The 21,795-nt window shown below is 45.2% G+C and overlaps 1 protein-coding gene across 7 annotated transcripts in view; it reads right to left on the reverse strand.

The window, feature by feature from the left end:
• KIAA1217 (KIAA1217 ortholog) overlaps positions 1 to 21,795 on the reverse strand; it is an 890,216-nt gene that overhangs the window by 7,240 nt on the left and 861,181 nt on the right. For 3 of the 7 annotated variants that reach the window (XM_025397470.1, XM_025397472.1, XM_025397475.1), the window contains 7 exons: positions 19,292 to 19,419; positions 17,702 to 17,849; positions 14,522 to 14,963; positions 11,292 to 11,475; positions 7,408 to 7,571; positions 6,169 to 6,336; positions 2,531 to 2,650 (listed from right to left, as the gene is read on the reverse strand). In XM_025397470.1, coding sequence (XP_025253255.1) covers positions 2,531 to 2,650; positions 6,169 to 6,336; positions 7,408 to 7,571; positions 11,292 to 11,475; positions 14,522 to 14,963; positions 17,702 to 17,849; positions 19,292 to 19,419 — 1,354 coding nt within the window. The remainder of the gene's footprint in view (positions 1 to 2,530; positions 2,651 to 6,168; positions 6,337 to 7,407; positions 7,572 to 11,291; positions 11,476 to 14,521; positions 14,964 to 17,701; positions 17,850 to 19,291; positions 19,420 to 21,795) is intronic. The other 4 variants (XM_025397473.1, XM_025397476.1, XM_025397471.1 and 1 more) reach the window with 3 other exon arrangements.

Consider the following 21,795-nt stretch of genomic DNA (forward strand, 5'->3'; position numbering starts at 1 on the left):
GGGTTAGGGCTGGCGTCTGTTCTGGTTGGTCATGGCCCGTGCCATTCCCATCATTAAACATTTCAGGCCAGGTGTGGTGGCTCACGCCTGCAATCTCAGCACTTTGGGAGGTGGAGGTGGGTGGATCATGTGGTCAGGAGTTTGAGATCAGCCTGATCAACATGGTGAAACCCTGTCTCTACTAAAAATACAAAAATTAGCCAGGCATGGTGGCACGCCCCTGTAATTCCAGCTACTCAGGAGGCTGAGGCAGGAGAATCGCTTGAACTCGGGAGGCGGAGGTTGCAGTGAGCTGAGATTGCACCATTGCGCTCCAGCCTGGGTGACAGAGCGAGACTCGGTCTCAAAAATAAATAAATAAATTTCAACCACACCCCCCCCCATAATATATGTATTTTAAAATTGAGTAGTAGCACAAATGCTCCAATGGAAAGTCACTAGGATAGAAATGTGAAGTTTGGTTTTCACACGACCTATATTTTTTATCACTGGGCCACAAAAAAATGAATTAATGCATCAAAGCAAGTGCATGAGCTTGGTCGTAATTGTCACGTAAACTCACGATGATTTCTTAGTCTTAGTCAAGACTCTGCGTGAAAGGTTATTATGCCTCTTTAATATGTATTTATAGGCCCTGAGATTTGGATTATGAAGACAATTGGAAAAGCATTCAATAGGCATATGGACAATAAACCAAAATGAGAGACAGGGTTACAGGAAAATTGCATACAAGTGAAGAACTAGGCTGGAGTTTCAGTGATGACAGGATAAAAAAATGCTTAAGAAAACATCTGATTTATGGAAGGATAAACACTCAGCCCTGGAAGAGGTTAATAAGGACCCAAAGTTGGGGATAAGAGAAGTCTGATACTCATGGTCATTCTGAAGTAGGTTAATCTACTAAGATTAATTATCCAGAGTAAGCACCCTGGATAATTCCTGGCCTCAAGTGATTCTCCTGTCTTGGTCTCCCAAAGTGCTGGGATTACAGGTGTGAGCCACCAGGCCAGGCTAGGTTTTCTTCATGAGAAACATTTATCAACAGTAACCCCCCTTGGTATATAGTGAGATTCTTTTCCCCCTATTAACAGTGTCACATGTCAGTTTATGTGGCAGAGAGTTTACACAAGGGCGCCATCGTGGCTATGAGGCAAGGAGAAGTGGGTTGGCCTCCTTGGCAAGGTGGGCTGGGAGCCGGGAGCCCCAAACTGTGTCTCTTGAACTGTTGTGTTAGAATAGCCTTTCAGTTTTGTGATACAACATCTACCTCCTTGAGCTGTCATACATGGACCGAGGTACCTATCTGTAGTAGCTGTCGGGCTATCTTGCATCTGATTAGTTTGACTTTGTTTAAGGAAAGCTAGAATCTTTGAATTCTGAAAGATAAGTCCCTGGAGAAAAATGTTAGGCCTTGAATTGGTCATTGCAAGCTTTTTATCCTGAAGTTTAGATGCAGGCTTAATTCAAGTAAGATGTCTCTATATCTAAAAATCATAGATGCTCTAGGTGCAACTTAAAGTTGCATTTCAAACATTCAGGCCATGGTCGTTTCCCTAGAGTACTTATACAATGACAGCAGACTTTGTTTCAGAGCCTGGATTCTTTTTTTTGGCGTCACACATATATTTTAACACTAAAACTATACTGAACTTACTATCTTGGAAGGTATACTTTATAAATGGATAATACTTAGCAAAAATTCTGTTTGGCATCCTTGGACGTTTGTGCAAATACACATTTGTATGTTTCCATGAAGTTACACCTGTGTGTGGTGGTAGATACTTTCTACCATGCATTTTCTTCCCCAAATCAAAGGTTTTTACTTTTTTTTTTTGAGATAGAGTTTTGCTCTTGTTGCCAAGGCTAGAGTGCAGTGGTGTGATCTCAGCTCACTACAACCTCCGCCTCCAGGGTTCAAGCGATTCTCCTGCCTCAGCCTCCCGAGTAGCTGAGTGTAGAGGTGACCACCTCTACACTCAGCTAATTTTTTGTATTTTAAGTAGAGATGGGGTTTCACCATGTTGGCCAGGTTGGTCTCGAACTCCTGACCTCAGGTGATCCACCCGCCTCTGCCTCCCAAAGTGCTGGGATTACAGGTGTGAGCCACTGCACCCGGCTGGTTTTTACTTAATTTTTTTTTAAACATAGATAGTTGTTTTTCTTTTTTGCCCAAAGGATGTTACAAATTAGAAAAACTACTAAATACTTGGTTGCTGTCTCTATATATTTCTTTCTAGAGTTGTTCTAGAAAGTACTGACAGGTGTATACTCTTTAGTTTGGGAAGATAGTGTCTAAATTCTGCATAGACTATTGTGTGCTGTGGGCTGGAACACAGTGTTTGCTCTGAAAACCTGAGCAAGATATCTCTGATTTTAACCTACACCTGTGTCTCCATTAGTTTAAAAAAAAAAAAAAAAGAGAGAGAAAAAAGACAGAGGGGACAAAGGTCGAGTACAAGAGCCGTGTTAGTGTCAGAGCAAGGAAGGAAGGACTCCCAACCGTGTGGCAAATGTGCAGTTGCCACGTTACCTTCTTCTCCTTGGGTGGCACCGTGGCGCCCGACCTAGTGTCTTTAACGTGACTGTCAGCCCGGGATGGCTCGGCATGACTGTTTGAATTTACGTCCATAAAGGAACACTTCTGGAATGCCTAAGGAATTAAAATACTGAGGTTAACAGGGATCCAAGGGTACTGAGGAGAATGGACGGAAACAGGCAGGAACAACCGGACGCTTGGGGACCCCAGCCCGGCTCCTGCAGGCAGGTTTAGGCCAGGGAGGCAGCACCCTGAAATCCTGCTCCCCACGTTCTCTCATGTTGACAAAGCTGGCTTGGAGGCTGAGCCTGGGGCAAAGGCTGCCTTCCTTTCTTGGGGAATGCCAAGATAAAATAGACACTACTCCCTTTTCTGCCTATCTGGGGTGAACCTAAATTGGTACTTAAGAGGGCTTCTTGCTTTCACCTTTAAAAAATGCTCAATATGTAAATAAATTAAAACAAAAAACTATCTTTCTTTTTTCTTCCTCCTTGTTTTTTTATGAGCTTTATTGAAATTATACAGCAAAAGCTCAGAAGACATTTTAAACCTTGAAGTCTTAGAATAAAAGTACTCTAAGCAATCCTTCTCTGAAATACGTACTACCGCGCTCCAGGGCGTTCTGAGGCTCATTGAGAATAAAGTGATGCTTTTAAGCAATGATGTCATTCTGAGTGGCCTAGGAGCTGCCTGCACCCTGGAGATTTGTGTCTGAAAACTGTAAGAGCCAACAGTTGGCTCTTGTGAATTTAAGTCAGGGAGGCCAGTTCTCAGACAAAGGGAGAAAGTACAGACATAGATGGTGTCTACAGGGCTAAAAACGAAGCCGACATGTGGGCAATGTCCTGATCATGAGAGGAGAGACTGGTAACTCAGGGACCCAAACTTATGGACATCAGTGGTTCTCAACCAGGCTATATACCACCCAGGTTAAAAAAAAAATACTGTTGTTCTCAAATACTCTTGAGACTCCACTCAGAGAACACACAAATCAGAATCTCTGAGCTGTAGGAATTTTTTTTTAAACTCCCAAAATAATTCTAATGTGCAGCTAGGATTAAAAACTATTTTTATTTATTTGTTTGTTTATTTATTTGAGGCAGAGTCTCGCCCCGTCGCCCAGGCTGGAGTGCAGTGGTGAGATCTCAGCTCACTGCAACCTCTGCTTCCTGGGTTCAAGCAATTCTCCTGCCTCAGCCTCCCAGGTAGCTGGGATGACAGGCACCCGCCACCATGCCTGGCTGATTTTTTGTAGTTTTTTTAGTAGAGACGGGGTTTCACCATGTTGGCCAGGCTGGTCTCAAACTGCTGACCTCAAGCGATCTGCCCATCTCAGCCTCCCAAAATGCTGGGATTGCAAGTGTGAGCCACTGTGCCTGGCGAAAGACCACGTATTTAAATGAATCAGCCTGAATAATTGCCTAGTGTTTTCTTTATGTCAAATGTTGTCATTTGGAGATCTCTCTGCCGGCAGAAAGAATAATACACGTCCTCCTTCAGTAAACATTCCATCACTGGTCCTAAAATCTGAAGGTGGCTGATGAGGGACTTTCTCTGGCCTTTTTTTCCAGACTGTTTGCTCGCCTGTCTCTGCTGCACCTGGCCTCCTTGCTGTTCCTTAGTCACACCAGTCCTAGCATGCCCTGGATGTGTTTGGTTTATCCGCTTACTTAGAGTGCTGCTTACAAATGCCAACTGCCATCTCCTTTGAGCTATTAGGCCCTCGATTTCAGAGCCTGTTTTTCTTCTGATGCCTGGAGATGTGGAGCACAGAAAGTGGTTGCACAATTGTCCTTAGAAGGGGCCACAGCTGCTCCTTGTCCTGCCTTGAGAAGGTGCAGAAATAAGAGAAGCATTATGGCCACAGGCCATTGACCGAGTTGCTGATTTAGCAGGCTGGGTTTCTATCCCAGCCAGAGGGCTAACAGGGTTTGGTTGAGTTACGGTTAGAGTACTTCATTCACCACTTTTTTTTTTTTTTTTTTTTTGAGACAGAGTTTCACTCTTGTCACCCAGGCTGGAGTGCAGTGGTATGATCTTGGCTCACTGCAACCTCCACCTCCCGGATTCAAGTGATTCTCCTGTCTCAGTCTCCTGAGTAGCTGGGATTACAGGCACCTGCCACCATGCCCAGCTAATTTTTGTATGTTTTAGTAGAGATGGGGTTTCGTCATGTTGGCCAGGTTGGTTTTGAACTCCTGACCTCAGGTGATCTGCCCACCTCGGCCTCCCAAAGTGCTGGGACTACAGGTGTGAGCCACCACGCCTGGCCACCACTCTTATTATCTAACCACCAAGAATATGGCATGAAGCCAGATATGCCAATGTCTGTAAAGTAGTCAAAAAGGGCAACAAATATTTAGACTTCAATGGAGAAAAGTGTCCCTCAGTGGCGGGCTATAAGTGGCTGCAACAAATTTAGTATTTCTCTTACAGAGGTGTAAAAAATTATCCACAAGCCTGAAAGATACCAGCTTTATAAATCTGTGGTTCCTATGAAAACAATTATCCACGCCTTCTAAAAACCTGCAAATAGCCTGATTGGTTGTGGGGATGTCCCAGGCTAGTCTGTGAGTTTTAGTGAAGCGTGAAAGGGCTCACGAATGTGACAATTCAACCAGCAGTTCTGTTTTCCCTGCAAAATCCAGGCAGCTCAATTTTGGCAGTTATTACCATGGAAACCAGAGTAGAACAAGTGCAGTGAAAATAATGTGGATTGAAAGTTCTTCCTACTCCAAAGAAAAAATGAAAATTTATGGGTTGGCACAAAGCCACTGGTACACTGGTAAGAAGCTAACATGGTTTTGAGCCTCAAGGTGCTGGTGTTCCAACTATCTGATTGACAGAAAAATCCTATAAGAAGCATGAGGCAAATGAAATATTCTACACAAAGTTTGTTCTAGGAATTGTGTACATGTCTCTGATGAGACAAGTTCTCAGGATATAGACCTGAGGTAGAATCACGTCCATGATGGGAATGTGGGATCAGTTTTGGGCACAGCCTTGGCACCCCATCCTTCATCCTATGAGTGGACTATGTCATAGTTAAAAAATAAATATCTAAAACTAATACAGCATCATTTCTCAAATAGACCAAGGAAAATGGAAAACAAAATAATTCAGCTTTTCATAATATCTGAAAAGATGACATTGATATTGAACAGGGACTTGGTATGGACCACAGGAAGCCAGTCATTGGCCTTGAGTCCACAATCCAAGGTCAGTGGTTCTAAGTGGTAAAGCCAAGGAACGGGAACCCACCTAACGTGTGCTTCAGTCTGTCCTTATCAAGACAGGACAATGGCTGGTATTTCTAATCCTTATCTTACTTGCTTTTGAAATGAAGCAGAGTCTCTTAAGATGGAAAGAAAGGAGAGTCAATCCTACCAGCCAGAGTTAGGAAAGCGTGAGTTGTTTTGTGAAACGGTCATTCCTTGCACATCACATAGGCACCCTGAGAGCCTTGTTCAGCACCGTCTTGGGAAAGCAAAGGCCAAGGCCAGAAGACACAGCTTCTATGGTCACAGTCCATGCGCTTTCCTGGCCCTCTCGCTAACGAATCTGTAAGTACCATGGCTGGAGAGACCCAGGCAGGAGGCAAGGAGCCAATGTCATTCACCGCACCCACATACCTGGAGTTCTGCCATTATTTTTTCTCCTTCTTCTTCTTCTTCCTCCTCATCCTTTGAGGAGGAGGTAGTGACAGGGGGTGGGGATGGGGTCCAGGCTGAAGCAGGCTCCTCTGCTGGACATTTTGTGGCTCTGGTCTGTGGACTCGGTCCAGCATCTTCACTGCTTGCCTGTGGGAGATTGAAACCATGGATAGTGGCTTAACATCTCCTAAGTGCTAGCGAAAAAGGGACAGATGGTCCCTCACTGCCTATAACACTGGCTTCCTAGATCTTAGCTGAGAAAATAGCTGAAAGGTTATTTTATCCCTTTGCATTTAGTTTGGGTTTGTGTTTGCATAAGTTGTCATTTTGATGAATGGATTAAATAATGATAATATAATTGGAACTCCTCAACATTCAGTGTCTTTGATATGGTTTGGCTGTGACCCCACCCAAATCTCATCTTGAATCATAGCTCCCATAATTCCCATGTGCCACTGGAGGGATCAGGTGGGAGGTAATTGAATCATGGGGGCAGGTCTTTCCCGTGCTATTCTCGTGGTGGTGAGTGAGTCTCACGAGATCTGATGGTTTTATAAATGGGAGTTCCCCTGCACAATCTCTTTCTTGCCTGCCGCCATGTAAGAAGTCCCTTTGCTCTTCCTTCATCTTCTGCCATAATCGTGAGGCCTCCCCAGCCACATGGAACTGTGAGTCTATTAAACCTCTTTCCTTTGTAAATTACCCAGCCTCAGACATGGGTTTTTCAGCACCCTGAGAACAGACTAATACAGTCCTCATGAAAGGACCCCCCCATACTCCATCTCTTTGGAAATTGTGTTTTACATTTAACATAAAAGCTAACACTTCGCTAGTTAAGTGGAATCTAAAGCTCATTGAACATCTTTCTGTATAGACTCCCACAACAGTGTCAGCTCACCTCAGTTACCTTTGGAAGATAATCTTTGTTTCCCCCTCCTACCCTCATTTTCAATTTTATGATGCCCACATACGAAATAGCTTGTGAGTTGCGTTTCATATTGTTGCAGCTAAAAGTCAAATAAGGATGAAACTCATGGTCTGGGTCTAGTCCAATCATACTGGCTGCCACTGTCCCACCTGTGGTGCTTCCTGGGGATCTTGTGTGGTCGAGTCACTAATTCTCTGCCTCACTACTTTTTATGTTCTAACAGACAGAACCTTGTCTAAGGGTATCATCTGAACCCAGAGGCCAGTTTACCAGGGCTTAGCCTATCAGACCTTAGCGGTGATGTTCTCCTTTCTGCCGGTGTAGACCACATCGCCTGACCTCGTGGTGGTGAGTCCCGATCCTGGCAGGTAGCTTCGACGAGGAGGTGGGGGAGGAGGAGGGGGCGACTTTCCCCCTAGCTTTTCCAAGTCCTGTTCTGAATTTGGAGAATCTTCTGGAAAACAGTGCACCATTGCAAGAATAATCTTTTTGCAAGAAAACATCCAGAAAGTCTGGTATATTGCTACAAACTCAATGCAATCTGATTTAAAAATTTTCTGTTCTCTCCATAGAGCAAGGATTAAGTGTATAGACCCTAAAGAGCAACTGGATTTAAATCCCAAAAAGACCCTGCACAAGTTACTAAACCTCTCTCAGTCTCAGTTTTCTCATCTGTTAAATGGGTATTATAATAAACTTTCCTTTGGGGTGTCATTAGGATTGAATGACTTACATACTGAGCTTGGCTTAATGTAAATGCTATGTAAAGTACTACCTATTATTAATATTATTAAATAATATTCTTGTTATGTAAAAAAGCTGAGTAGTACTTGGATAGATTAAAAAAAAATTGGAGCCCAAAGGCAAATCCATAGCCCCCTGCTTGGCCTCCAAAGCCTTCATCCCTCAGTCTGAAAAAATAGCATCAGCAAGAGGGTTTTCTGCTGAAGGTCAATGTCACAGTAGAATCTGGCGTAGGGAGGGCCACAGAAAAAATGGGATGCAAATGAGAACAAAGTTGGAGAGGAAGTAGATTTGATTTTTTTAATTAAACACAATTTTTAAAATTTTTTTATGTTTTAGATAAGGTCTCACTGTCACCCACTCTGGAATGCAGTGGTGTGATCAAGGCTCACTGAGGCCTTGACCTTCTGGGCTCAGGTGATCCTCCCACCTCAGCCTCCCTAGTAGCTGGCATTACAGGTGTGCACCACAACACCTGGCTAATTTTCTTTATTTTTTTCTTTCTTTACTTTTTTGTAGAGATAGGGTTTTGCATGTTGCACAGGCTAGTCTTGAACTCCTGGGATTAAGCAATCTGTGTGCCTCAGCCTCCCAAAGTGCTGGGATTACAGGTGTGAGCCACTGCACCCAGCCTTTTTTGTTCTATTTTTGAGATGGGGTATTGTTCTTTCACTTAGGCAGAAGTGTAGTGGTGCCATCACGGCTCACCTCAGCCTCAAACTCCTGGGCTCCAGCAATCTTCCTGCGTCAGCCCAGAGTAGCTGGAACTGCAGGTGTGCGCCACCACGCCCAGCTGCTTTTTAAATTTTTGTAGAGTTAGGGTCTCACTATGTTGCCCAGGCTGCTCTTAAAGTCCTGACTTCAAGTGATGCCTCCCGCGTTGGCCTCCAAAAGCACTGGGATTACAGACATGAGCCACCATGCCGGCCTTTATCAATTTTCGATCATTATCCATATTCCTCCATTATCCAAATAGTCAGAAAATTCACACAAGGGGAAATACAAATGGTATTCAAAACTCTACACTTAGAAGTTTGCCTCATTACTAAATAAAAATACATTAAAAATGATAATTCCATGACAAATACATTAAAATGGCAGAAACTAATGTTTACAGGTCACGGATGCTACCTTCACACATTTCTGGTAGCCTGTCCATCACTGGACTGTTTCTGAGACCAAGCCAGAGATGCATTGAAAAAGAAAAAACAAGAACATTTTAAGTCAAAATACCTTGCGGAGTAATTTTAAAAGTGATTTATGCAAATTTAAAAAATTGGATAGAATCAAGAGCCAAAATGAGGTAAGTGAACAAAATGTAATATGTTTTTGTTGTTCAGTCATGAGAAGGAACAGTTATGAGACCTGTATGAAACATCAGAGGATTCTATGACAAAATTAATAATGCAGCAGAGAGAGCAGAATTAGGCAAGATAAAAACGTGATGAGCTGGCCAGTGGCTCAGGCCTGTAATCCCAGCACTTTGGGAGACCGAGGTGGGTGGATCACCTGAGGTCAGGAGTTCGAGACCAGCCTGGCCAACATGGGGAAACCCCGTCTCTACTAAAAATACAAAAATTAGCTAGGTGTGGTGGTGGGTGCCTGTCATGCTAGCTATTTGGGAGGCTGAGGGAGGAGAATTGCTTGAACCCAGAAGGCAGAGGTTGCAGGGAGCCAAGATCATGCCACTGAACTCCAGCCTGGGTGACAGAGTGAGACTCAGTCTCAAAAGAAAAAGGAAAAAAAAAAAAGTGTGATGAGCTAGGGCATTTTCTCCATCAGAAATTCTCCATGGGAACTGTGGGAGGAAAGTCACCTTTGTGTGAGAAGAGCTGCCCCGCCCAGGACCCTAGACAGACCTGACACAACTGGCAGGTGGGGAAAGGCATAAGAAAAGCCTCTTAGCACAGACGTAGGGGGAGGGCTGCAGTGAGTGGAGCTTTAGGGGATGAACTGGATGAAAACTGGGGAGGAGACAGGTGCAGGTGGTCCTTTGCATCCATGGGTTCCACATCTGTGGATTCAACCAGCTGCAGATGGAAAATATGTATTAAAAAAATTCCCTCCACATCCCAAAAAATAAAACTTGAATTTGCCTTGCCCCAAGTACTATGTTGAATCCACACAAATGAAGTAACGTGTAGACATTGTATTGGGTATCATAAGTAACGTAGGGATGATTGAAAGTACGTGGAGGCAGGCAGTGGAGTCACACAGCTGAGGTGTGCTGGCCCCACAAAGTATATGGGAGGATGTGAGTAGGTTACATGCAAATACCATGCCATTTTATACTAGGAACTGGAACATCCTCAGATTTTGGTATCCGATGGGAGTCCTGGAACCAATCTCCCGTGGATACCAAGGGATGACTCTATAGTGGTTATAAATGGAATCCACTTTAATGTTTCTTGACATGCAAGTCAAGATGGGGATTCCTTTCCAAATTAATTTTAGTTGCTGGATAAGGCACTGTGGAAGGTGACACTGAGGAGACATTAGGCTGCAAGTAAAATAACATCTGGGTCCATAATTTTAAGATCAGAATAAGACGCATGGTTTGTAAATGATGGAATATTTAATAGGTTGAGATTCCTAGAAGTTATATTATTATTGACAGGTTGGCATTTAACTTCCATAGTTGAGTTGGTTAAATAGATATTCTAATAATTTTGATTAAAAAATGCAATTTTGCCTTATGATCTAATATCCCCTGGTAGCTCATAAAAGCTACCATTTTCTTTCTGTAAGCATACAAAAAGCTCTGGTCTTAAATACAGGCCTAATATTTTCCCAGCTCGTGCGGTGCAGTATCACAAATGCATAGAAAACGCAAATACTAGGAATTTAAATTTTCCTTTATTGGCCATTATTCTAGAATCCTAACACAGAACTCAGCTTCTCTATGGCTAGGGTAAAACAGTAGTAGTGAAATCAAGTGTGGCTCAAGCCTGTAATTCTAGCTACTCTGGAAGCTGAGGCAGGAGGATCGCTTGGGGCCAGAAGTTCGAGACCAGCCAAGGCAACACAGTGAGAAACCTGTCTCTCAAAAAATAAAAAAAAAATTAGACACATGCAGTGGTGTGCACATCTATAGCCCTAGCTACTTCTTGGGAGGCTGAGGTGGGAGGATTGCTTGAGCCCAGTAGTCGGACGTTATAGTGAGCTATGATCATACCACTACACTCCAGCCTGGGTGGCAGAACAAGACCCCATTTCAAAAAAAAAAAAAAAAAGAAAGAAAGGAAAAAAAGAGATACTATTAAAGATCTAAGGAACACCAGAGGATTTGCTCTTCCAGGTTTTACATTTTATAAGATTTGTAAGAACTGAGACATTGGTTCTGTTGATGAGTATGTCCTGTTGTGGATGGCACCATATTTACCCAAGGCCATGTACCTCCATATGTTCCTGCTGTGGGACCGGACCTTACCTGAAAGTTCCAGCTTGTCCACTGGGGCATCTCCCCTTGGCAGTGGGCCTGCAGCTGGCGGCATCTCCAGATTTGGTATTGACTTCATGATATTGGCTTGAGCTTCTTCTAGGAGCTTCTCAAACTCTTTCCCGTTATAGTGGTCCAGATTTTGCCTTTTTTCCTCCCATTTCTTTTCTGCTTTCTGGAGGAATATAGCAGGTAAAGAAAGTTACATGGACACATAGAGGAGAACAACACACACTGGGGCCTTTCAGAGGGTGGAGGGTGGGAGGAGGGAGAGGATCAGGAAAAATAACTAATGGGTACTGGGCTTAAGAGCTGGGTGATGAAATAATCTGCACAACGAACCCGCATGACATGTTTACTTATGTAACAAACCTGCACTTCTACCCCTGAACTTAAAATAACATGCTTTTAAAAGTATTTCTTCTACTACCAAGATTTATTTTTTTAGAGGCAGGGTCTCAATCTGTCATCCAAGCTGCGGTGCAGTGGCGTCATTATAGCTCACTGCAGCCTCCAACATCCGGGCTTAAGCAATCCTCCTGCCTCAGCCTCCTGAGTAACTAGGATTACACATGTGAGCCACCACACCTGGCTAATTTTTTTTCTTTTTTTTTAAATAGTGATGGGGTCTGTTATGTTGCCCAGGCTGGTCTTAAACAATTTGCCTCAAGGAATCCTGCCTTGAGTGAGACATGAGTCTATAATCCAAAGTGCTGGGATTACAGGCATGAGCCGCCATGCCCAGCCTAAAATTTTTTTTAAATTGAGTTTTCATTATAGAAGAGATGTCCAAGCAAACGATCAAAACCCACAACACTAAGAACAAAAATCCTGTGTCTTAGAACCACTTCTATCAAGGAATTGCTATAAGCCCTCTGGGTCGCGTTGTCTTATAAAATGAGGGAGGAGGTATTATTTAGATGACCCATAAGCTCCTTTAAGTTCTACAACAGAGAGTTATACATAAAATGCATTTTAAAACATCTGTACACTTTTTAAAAGAACATTTTCCTGCGATTTTTGAACTAGCACATTAATAATTCCAAGAGGGCCAGGTGGAAATTCACACCAAGATTAGTGGAACCCCATAACCTAAGAATTGGCAAAGATCATTGAATCAACATATGGGAACTTTGAGGTCCAGTGAGATGAAGAATTTGCCCAAGTTTCATTACATATAAATAATAACCACCACCTCCACCATTCTAACCCTCTTTTATTTTTTCTTCCTAGCATTGATTACCACCTGGCGTATACGTTTTTTCTGTCTCCTGCTACAAGTAGGTAAGTTTCTTGAGGGCAGAGACTTTGTCTCTTCTGTTCACTGGCTTTCCCCCGAGCCTACGAGGGCCTGGCACATAGCGGGCTCGGTAATCTCTGTTGAATGAATAATGCTCACCCCATTTGTCAGTGACAGATCTGGCAGAAAAACCCAGGCCTCCATACCTGTGGATCAGGGCATTTTCAGAGATGACTCATATCTCCCGTCAAAGTGTAAAACACACACATCACAATGGTCACTATGCCCACTGGGTCCTCAATAGAGATTTGTTAAATAAGAGTGCCATCATACTGACATCCTTTAAATGTTGAGATGTTTAAAGTGGCAAGACATCTTAACTGACGGGTCTGCCAATGTCTCTTCCTCCCCTGCCCTACTAGGTACTGGGAATAGAATCACACTCCGTCAATCACATTTCCGTACCCTTGTGATATGCATTTTTTAAATAGCTGGCTCTGATTAGGGGGAAGCCAGGGCCCTTGGGACAGACAGAAACCACCTAGTGTTCAGAGGCCCGAAGGCTGTGACTGCGGCTGTGGCAGTTTTGCCAGGTCGTCTCGATATACCCAACCTGAGCTCTCCACTGGTGATTTTCAGTAGAGGCAGGAGGCTTAGGACAAGGTTGCTGGGGATAAAGCAAATGAGTGGAGGAAAAGTTACGTGGCAAGAAGAAAAAGGTAAGTAGAAAAGCCAAATGTGTTATTGGAGCATTGATACCAGCCCTTGATAAAAAGAATATTTCAAAATGTAATATGTCATTTGATCTCATGGTTTTTAAAACAGGGTCTCGCTGTGTCACCCAGGCTATAGTGCAGTGATGGGATCTTGGCTTGCTGAAGCCTTGACCTCCCTGGACCTAGGTGATCCACCCACCTCAACCCCCTGAGTAGCTGGGGCTACAGGCACGTGCCACCACGCCCAGCTAATTTTTGTATATTTTTTTTTGGTAGAGTTGGGATTTTGCCATGTTGCCCAGGCTAGTCTTGAACTCATGTTCCAGTGATCCACCCACCTCAGCCTCCCAAAGTGCTGGTATTACAGGCATGAGCCACCACACATGGCCTCATGTCATTTGATCTTAAGACCTAGTTTTCTCTTTTCATTGTGACTGCTCTACCATTCATTCTTAGATGACTACAGTAACTTCTCATCCAGCTCTCTTAATTCTAGACCCACCACCTCAATCAATTCTGTATGTTGTTTCTAGATTAATTTCCAGAAGATGCCATTTAAAAAAAATCATGGATTCAAGCTGCAGCATTTCTCTGACACCTTCCAAATAAACTCCAAACATCATGGACTGGTTTTCAAGCCCTCAAGTCAGTTTCCAGCCCATTTCCCCAGTCTTAGTCCTCGTTCTTGTTCCACTTAGACAGGCTTAGTCATGGTCCCAGACTTTGATCCAGCATGTTAGTATCCTAGAATGTCCTCACCACCCTCCCCTGCTGACCAGGTTCCACTTATCGTCTACATGAGTTGCAGACCCTCCTCAGGCTGCCTTCACCGCAATGGAGTGCTTGAAGCTGTCCTGGCCCAGATAGCTGATTGTCACATCTCTTCCCAACTTCAGCAGCAGTGGTGTCATGTCGTAACTTGAAATCAGCCATGGTTGCGATATTTACACCATGGAAATTGGCAAATGCCACACATAGAGTAGCCTCCCCGCCTACCCCCCACCACAGCCGGTACCAGAGAGCTGGTTGTTAAACATTTACCAGCATACCACTGCCTCACCTTCCTACAGGCTAGGTGTCTCATCCTTCTCTGAAACCAGATGATCTATCTCTTCACCTGGCCACTGAATCCCACTTCCACTTCCAAAACGCTGTCTCTGATCCATACACAATTATGTCATCATCCGGCCTATAAATGCTTTGAGGGAAAGGCCCATGTATCAGACTCCTTTATGGGGTTATGAGAAATGGAAATAAGACTCTACCTCGATAGACACTGCCCTGTTCTTGGCACTCACACTGTGGATTTCTTCAATGAACAAGCTCTGCATGGCAGACCCATTCATGGGTGTCTGTGGGGACTGCGGAGCCTGCAATGTCTGCAGGGTGGGGCTTACTTCCTGGGGGACGGCGGGGGAGCTGGCCACATGAGGCAAGTTCTGAGCAGGGTTCAGCAGGGCCACGGAGTGCTGCGAGGGCTGGATGGCCACAGGGGAGCTCTGTGCGTGGTGAACCGTCATGCCGGACAAAGGCACCACTTCTGACTTCGCATCGCCAGGGGCACCTGTGCTGTGGAAGGGCTGGCTGGAGGTGTGGGCTGCCTCCTCCTGGCTCTTCAGGACTTCTGCGGCCGTGGCCTTTTCCATAGCCATGTACTGTGCGGCTTGGGCTGCGTCCGTGCCTTTCAGGAGCCCGTCAGTCACATGTCTAGGAGAAAGCATGCACAGCAGCATTAACCCTCATGCCACTTTCTCATGCTGGCATACTTGCAAGCTATGTCATCCCAAAGCCAGGTGAGAGTCACACATCCCAAAGCTCAGAGTAGCTGCTTAGGCACCTGTATGGAAATATCCCTTTCTGCTGTTGCTGTTGTACTCAGACCCTTGCCACTCCATCATTGTTTGGGGGTGGGTAGAAGAAAATGAGCCATGAGTCTAACATCAGCCTCTCTTAACTCCTCCACCACCCGATTCTGGCCTATGCAGCCCTCAAATACGCTTAGTTCTAAGCCAAAAGTTTGCTTATTCCCTCCTGCTTTCACTGCCAAGCATCTTGGGAGGGCAGCCCTCACTCTAATTCCTTCTGTTTGCTCTTCTGTATCTCAGCCTGTTGCTCACTGGCTTCCCTACCTGGATTCAGCCAAGTCTTGCCACAAGGTACACAGTGACTCCAAATCTAACAGTCGTGTTTACTCCTCAACTTCCTTTGGTGTTTGGAGACATTTGAAGCTATATATCCCTCCCCACCTCACACATGATATGGTGGAAAAGGGTGTCTGGTGTCAGATCTGTGTTTGAATATCAGTTATTTCATATTGTATATAACGTTGAGAACTTCGCCTCTTTAAGCCTCAGGTACTTTTGCATAAAATGTAATGATGAAGATGGAGATGACGATGGTGATGCTAATGACTTCCTCAGGGCCTGTTGTTAGGACTAACATTAAGATTGTAAAGTTATGTGTGAGACAATGTCAAACACGGTACTTGACCTCTAATTTTTAATTAGGCCCTCATCCCCTTTGTATTATATTACTTTTTTTCATTTGAACAAAACCATTGCATTCTATAACTCTTCTGCTACTCACTGCTCTTTCTTTTGCTGTTTACTTTTTTTTTTTACCCCAATCCCTTAGATTCTTAAAGATCCCCGAGGATTTGTTCTCTCCTTTCCCTATCATTCTGCCTTAACCATCTCTTCCATTTTCTTTTCTTTTCTTTTAAGAGACAGGGCCTCTCTCTGTTGCCCAGGCTGGAGTGCAGTGACTCAATCATAGCCCACTGCAGCCTCAAACTCTTAGGCTCAGGAGATCTTCCGGCCTCAGCCTCCTAAGTAGCTGGGACTACAGGTGCACACCATCCTTCCTGGCTCATTTTTAAAATAATTTTTTGTAGAGATGGGGTCTTGCTCTGTCACCCAGGCTGGAGTGCAGTGGTGTGATCATAGCTCACTGCAGCCTTGAGCTCCTGGGCTCAAGGGATCTCCCGCCTCAGCCTCCTGAGTAGCTGGGATTACAAGCACGCACCACTGCAACCAGTGATCGTTCCCATTTTCAATAATCATCTCCATGAAGGTGACTTCATGCTCTGTCTCCCAAGCTGGAGTGCGGTGGTACAACCTCGGCTCACTGTAGCCTCCACCTCCTGAGTTCAAGTAATTCTCCTCCCTCAGCCTCCTAAGTAGGTGGGATTACAGGCACGCCACTGTCTATAATTCCTACGGGAATTCACTATGTTGGCCAGGAGGGTCTCGAACTCCTGACCTCAAGTGATCCACCCACCTCGGCTCCCAAAGTGCGGGGATTACAGGCGTGAGGCACTGTGCCTGGCCAGTGAAGGTGCTTTTGGCAACACAAATTTTGCATGCATATGTGTTTTCAGTGAGTGTGGAGTATTGGAATTTTCTTTCTTCTTTTTTTTTTTGAGACGGAGTCTCGCTCTGTTGCCCAGGCTGGAGTGCAGTGGCCAGATCTTAGCTCACTGCAAGCTCCGCCTCCCAGGTTTACACCATTCTCCTGCCTTAGCCTCCCGAGTAGCTGGGACTACAGGAGCCCGCCACCTCACCCGGCCAGTTTTTTTTTTTCTTTTTTTTTGTATTTTTTTAGTAGAGACTGGGTTTCACCATGTTAGCCAGGATGGTCTTGATCTCCTGACCTCAAGTTCCGCCCGTCTCGGTCTCCCAAAGTGCTGGGATTACAGGCTTGAGCCACCGTGCCCGGCCTGAAATTTTCTTTTCAGTGAAAGTCCTGAATTTCTTTTGATCTTTACTCCACTGTGACCTCTTTGATGAGCAGGTTTACCTTTAGTAAGGGAGCCTGGCCCAAGCCACTCAAAAGGCTTTGTTTCTCTTTTCTAGGCAGGACCAACAATCTCACAGATACTCCTTCAGGAGGTCACTTAAGAAAGACTTTGTTTACTTCTATTACATTTCTTTGAACTGAGTTTATCTATGCCCCTGAAGTGAAGGAGGCGAATAAACTATTTCAATTTTTCAACTTCAAAATATTATTTTAAAAAACCCACCTTCAAATGATTTTTTTTTTTTTTTTTAAAGAAATGGCGTCTTTCTCTGTTGCCCAGACTGGAGTGCAGTGGCTCAGTCATAGCTCACTGTAACCTCATACTCCTGGGCTCAAGGGCTCCTTCTGCCTCTACTTCCTGAGTGGCCACCACAGCTGGCCTTTCAGATGATTTTAAAACAATGTTTATTGTGTCTATTAATTTTAAACCCTAGGATGGGCTGCACCTAACAATCCTGTGTTGAAGAATTAGAACCTCAAGCCATGTTGCAATAAAAGTTCAAGCTTGAGAAGGACTTGGGGCTTTTCCTCAGGACACTGGATATGTCCTGGGAGCATGGTGGAAGCCTGATGTCCCAAACCTCCACTCTCGCTTTCCCAGCACACCCCTCCGCAGGCCACCCCCAGCACGGTAAGGGCCCGGTCACCTCCGCAGCAGGGTCAGGATGTCTGTCATGCTGCGCACACGCTTCAGGAGACTGTCCAGCTTGTGTGGCTCCTCCTTCAGAAACCGCACGGCCTCCACTTCTATGCGCAAGATGGCTCGCATCTTGTTTTGTAAGGTTGGAAATTCTCCTGCAGGCCAAACCAGCAGGTGAATTGGAGGAGAAAAAGCCAGAATGACAACCCTCATCCCGCACTCCGATACTGGGACAGAGAATTGCAGAGTTCACAAGCCACAGGGTGGCTCACGCATCTTCAGGTGGCAGTGGGTTAAGAGCACAGAGGAGCATTGGAGAAAGTCACCTTGGGCAAGGGTAAAGCTCCTCTAGGCCTGTTTCCTGTCTGTGTATTTGGGATAAAGCCAATAGACCATTAGGGTTATTATTATTACTTTGTAATTTGACTGATTGATGGGGTCTCTCTCTGTCACCCAGGCTGGAGTGCAGTGGCATGATCAGAGCTCACTGGAGCCTCAAACACCTGGGCTCAAGCGATCCTCCTGCCTCAGCCTCCTGTAGAGCTGAGACAATTTAGGTGCTGCACACCACCATGCCCAGCTAATTAATTTTTTTTTTTTCTTTTTTTGAGATGGAGTCTCGCTCTGTCACCCAGGCTGGAGTGCAGCAGCATGATCTTGGCTTACTGTAACCTCTGCCTCTTGGGTTCAAGTAATTCTCCTGCCTCAGCCTCCTGAGTAGCTGGGACTACAGGTTTGTGCCACCACACCCAACTAATTTTTGTATTTTTAGTAGAGATGGGGTTTCACTATGTTAGCTAGGCTGGTTTCGAATTCCTGACCTCAGGTGATCTGCCCGCCTCGGCCTCCCAAAGTGGCATAAGCCACTACACCTGGCCAGAAAAAAAACTTTTTTTTTTGAGAGATGAGGTTTTGTTATGTTTCCTAGGCTGGTCTTGAACTCCTGGCCTCAGGCAATTCTCCTGTGTTGGCCTCCCAAAGTGCCAGGATTACAGGCATGAGCCACCATGCCTGGTTACAGGATTTTTATTTTATTTTATTTTTTTGGGTTTTTTTTTTTTTTTTTGAGACAAGGTCTCACTCTGCCACCCAGGCTGCCAGGCTGGAGTGCAGTGGTGCAATGATGGCTCACCATAGCCTTGACCTTGCAGGCTCAAGAGATCCTACCACCTCAGCCTCCTGAGTAGCTGGTACCACAGGCATGCACCACCACACGTGGCTATTTTGTTTGTAGAAATGGGGGTCTCTCTATGTTGCCCAGGCTGGTCTTGAACTCCTGGGTTCAAGTGATCCTCCCACCTTGTGTTTTTAATGAGTTTGGCACATGCATCCTGGTGCACTGTAAGAGCCTAGCAAATAGAAAGTGTTACTGGAATCATTTAGTGTGAAATCTTACAGCACCCACTATAATATCAGCACCAGGAAGAGGGGGATGTTTGTGCTCTGGGATATCCCAAGTGCCCAGAACAATGCCCGGCACATGTAGGTATTTAATAAATACTTGCATACATGAATGAATCCTTCTCTACGTGGCAGATTTTTAAACACCCCAGGAAAGATAGTTCAGACTCCTCCCCTAGCGCAGCACAAAGCTTACCTTTCAGGGTAGCTACAGCCTCTCCCACTTGACGCAGGAGGAAAGCCCCGTCTTCCACGTCTTTCAGAGTAACCAATCGGCTGGCTGCCCTGGAGTCCTTCAAGTCTTCAACAAAGTCTTCCAGCTCGCTGCGGGAGCAAGGACAGCAGCACAGAGAGCTGAACACCGGGCCTCACAGAGGAAGTGCGGGGCCGAGTGCCGGTCTCAGCCTCTGATTTTGTATAGAGCCCCAGCCCCTCCCCTGCCCCTCCCCTGCCCCTCCCCTGCCCCTCCCCTGCCCCTCCCCTGCCCCATCAGCTCNGCCCCTCCCCTGCCCCTCCCCTGCCCCTCCCCTGCCCCTCCCCTGCCTCTCATGTGGTGGTGGTGGAGAGGGGACGCTCCTCTTTAACAGTGGCTGGGAACATTTCGCAATGGTGTGAGGCAGGTACAAGGAGGTTTTTCCAGGGAATGTTCCACATTGGCCCAAGGGACGATTGTGCCTGGCTAACAGAGGACCCAGTCTTTATATTCAGTGGTGCTGATGCTAGCAGAGGGACGGAGGGAGGGATAGGTGGAAGGAGGGGGAGGGTGGGGGGAGAGAGAGAGAGAGAAAGCCAGAGAGAGAGAGAGAGAGAAAGACAGAGAGAGAGAGAGAGAAAGAGAGGGAGACCGACCTGTGGTGCAGTAAAACGAGAAGCCCACATTGATTAATATCAGGCTTCTCAACTTTAGCATTTGACATTTTGGGCCCGCGTAATTCTTCGTTGTGGTGTGAGGAAACTGCACGGTAGGATGTTCAGCAGCCCCCTGGCCTTCATCTACTCAATGCCAGTAGCAACCTTGCCTACCCCAACTTGTGACAAACCAGAATGTCTCCAGACCCAGACACTGTCCAATGTCCCTGGGGAAGGGCGAGCAAAATTGCCCCTAAATGAGAACCTCTGGTTTATACTGATTGTCCCATCAACAAGGATGAGCGCTTTCTTCTCCAGGCTACCAAGAGAAGAAAGGACTGCAGAAAACAAAAATGACGACAGATGTGGTGTCTGTGGATAGAGGGGGATGCTAGCTCCAAGAGAGGGAGATCGAGGTCTCACCCTTGAGAAAACAGTAACCTCCTTGGGCACATTACTAACCCCATCCTAAACACCTACACATCTAAAAGAGAAAAATCTCTCTCGAGGAAGCAGGGAAAAAGAACTTTCGGAAACGCAGACCGTTTCGGAAATGGCGACCACTAGGGGGCGGTAAGTGAACAGCGATCCCACCTCCTGGAGCCCGGAGTGTGGAGCCAGCATCCGAAAGAGAAAAAGGAATGCACGGCGTCCTATGCAAACAGATGGCCCTCGAAGGCCCTTTCCACTTAGGTGGGCAAGTGGATAGAGCTCTGGGTCACATGGCAGCTGCGGGAGGGGTTCAGGCAGGATGCCACATGTATTCAACAGGATCCCAGGGAAAATGACAAATTCCTCCACTGCAAGAAGTGGGATGGAGTTTTTGGTCATGTCTTTCATTCTGTTATGAAGAATAAACCAAAATTGCTTGTGGTCATTTCAGATGAAATGATGCTACTTCAGGACCAGAGGGGGAAAGCCTCATCTGCTCATTGTCCACGTCTGTGAACTATGGAAAGGGGCTCAGTGTTCTGTGAACATACCCGCGGGAAACTTCCTACAGCTATTGCATTCTTGACAGGAAGAGATTGTGCCACCCCACTGAAGGGCTCTAAATATGGTAACTTCGTGTGGAAAAGTTCTTTTCCATTGCATAACCAAACAGAATGACTTCCCTGCATTGACTGGACACAGTGTCCAGTCCTGCAAAGCTTTGCTGGAAGAGCTAAGACACAAATATTATCCTGGTTCCGTTAACAACCAACATGTCTGTCAGTGTGTAATTAATACTGCAAGGGACTGTCAGTTGACTCAAAGTCAGCCTGCCTAGAATTCTGTTTTCATCTCTTCTATACAATATACCTCTTGGATTTCACAACCTTGCATACAGAGGCTCTTAAACTTCACAGCTTTGTGGAATATACAGAAACGTATATTGATACGATGGTACACAACAATGTCACTTCTATGCAAATGTTTATGATACCTATTTTAGATAAAACATTAAAATTCAAATTTATTAATTCAAAAATGTAAGAGAGACATGGGGCTAAAATGAATGCTGGAAATACATTTTTGACATGGTAATCAATATGACTTTTGAAATACCAGCTTCGCTCCACAGAATGTCAGATATTCATAGATGTTACAGTTTATAGCATTCTATTTGTTTAAGTTGCTTTTCATCCTAGTGTTGTTAAAAAGAAGCATCCAGTTTGTTGGAATATATTTCACCTATTATTAGAAGACCAATTATTATTTTCATGTAGAAATTATCTAGACCCAATTTCTTTTCATAGTTTTATTTTTTATTTTTAGACAAAGTCTATCTCTGTCACCCAGGCTGGAGTGCAGTGGCCCGATCTTAGCTCACTGCAACCTCCGTCTCCCGGGTTCAAGTGATTCTCTTGC

The sequence above is a fragment of the Theropithecus gelada genome, chromosome 9, assembly GCF_003255815.1.
Source record: "Theropithecus gelada isolate Dixy chromosome 9, Tgel_1.0, whole genome shotgun sequence".
Lineage (NCBI taxonomy): Eukaryota > Metazoa > Chordata > Mammalia > Primates > Cercopithecidae > Theropithecus > Theropithecus gelada.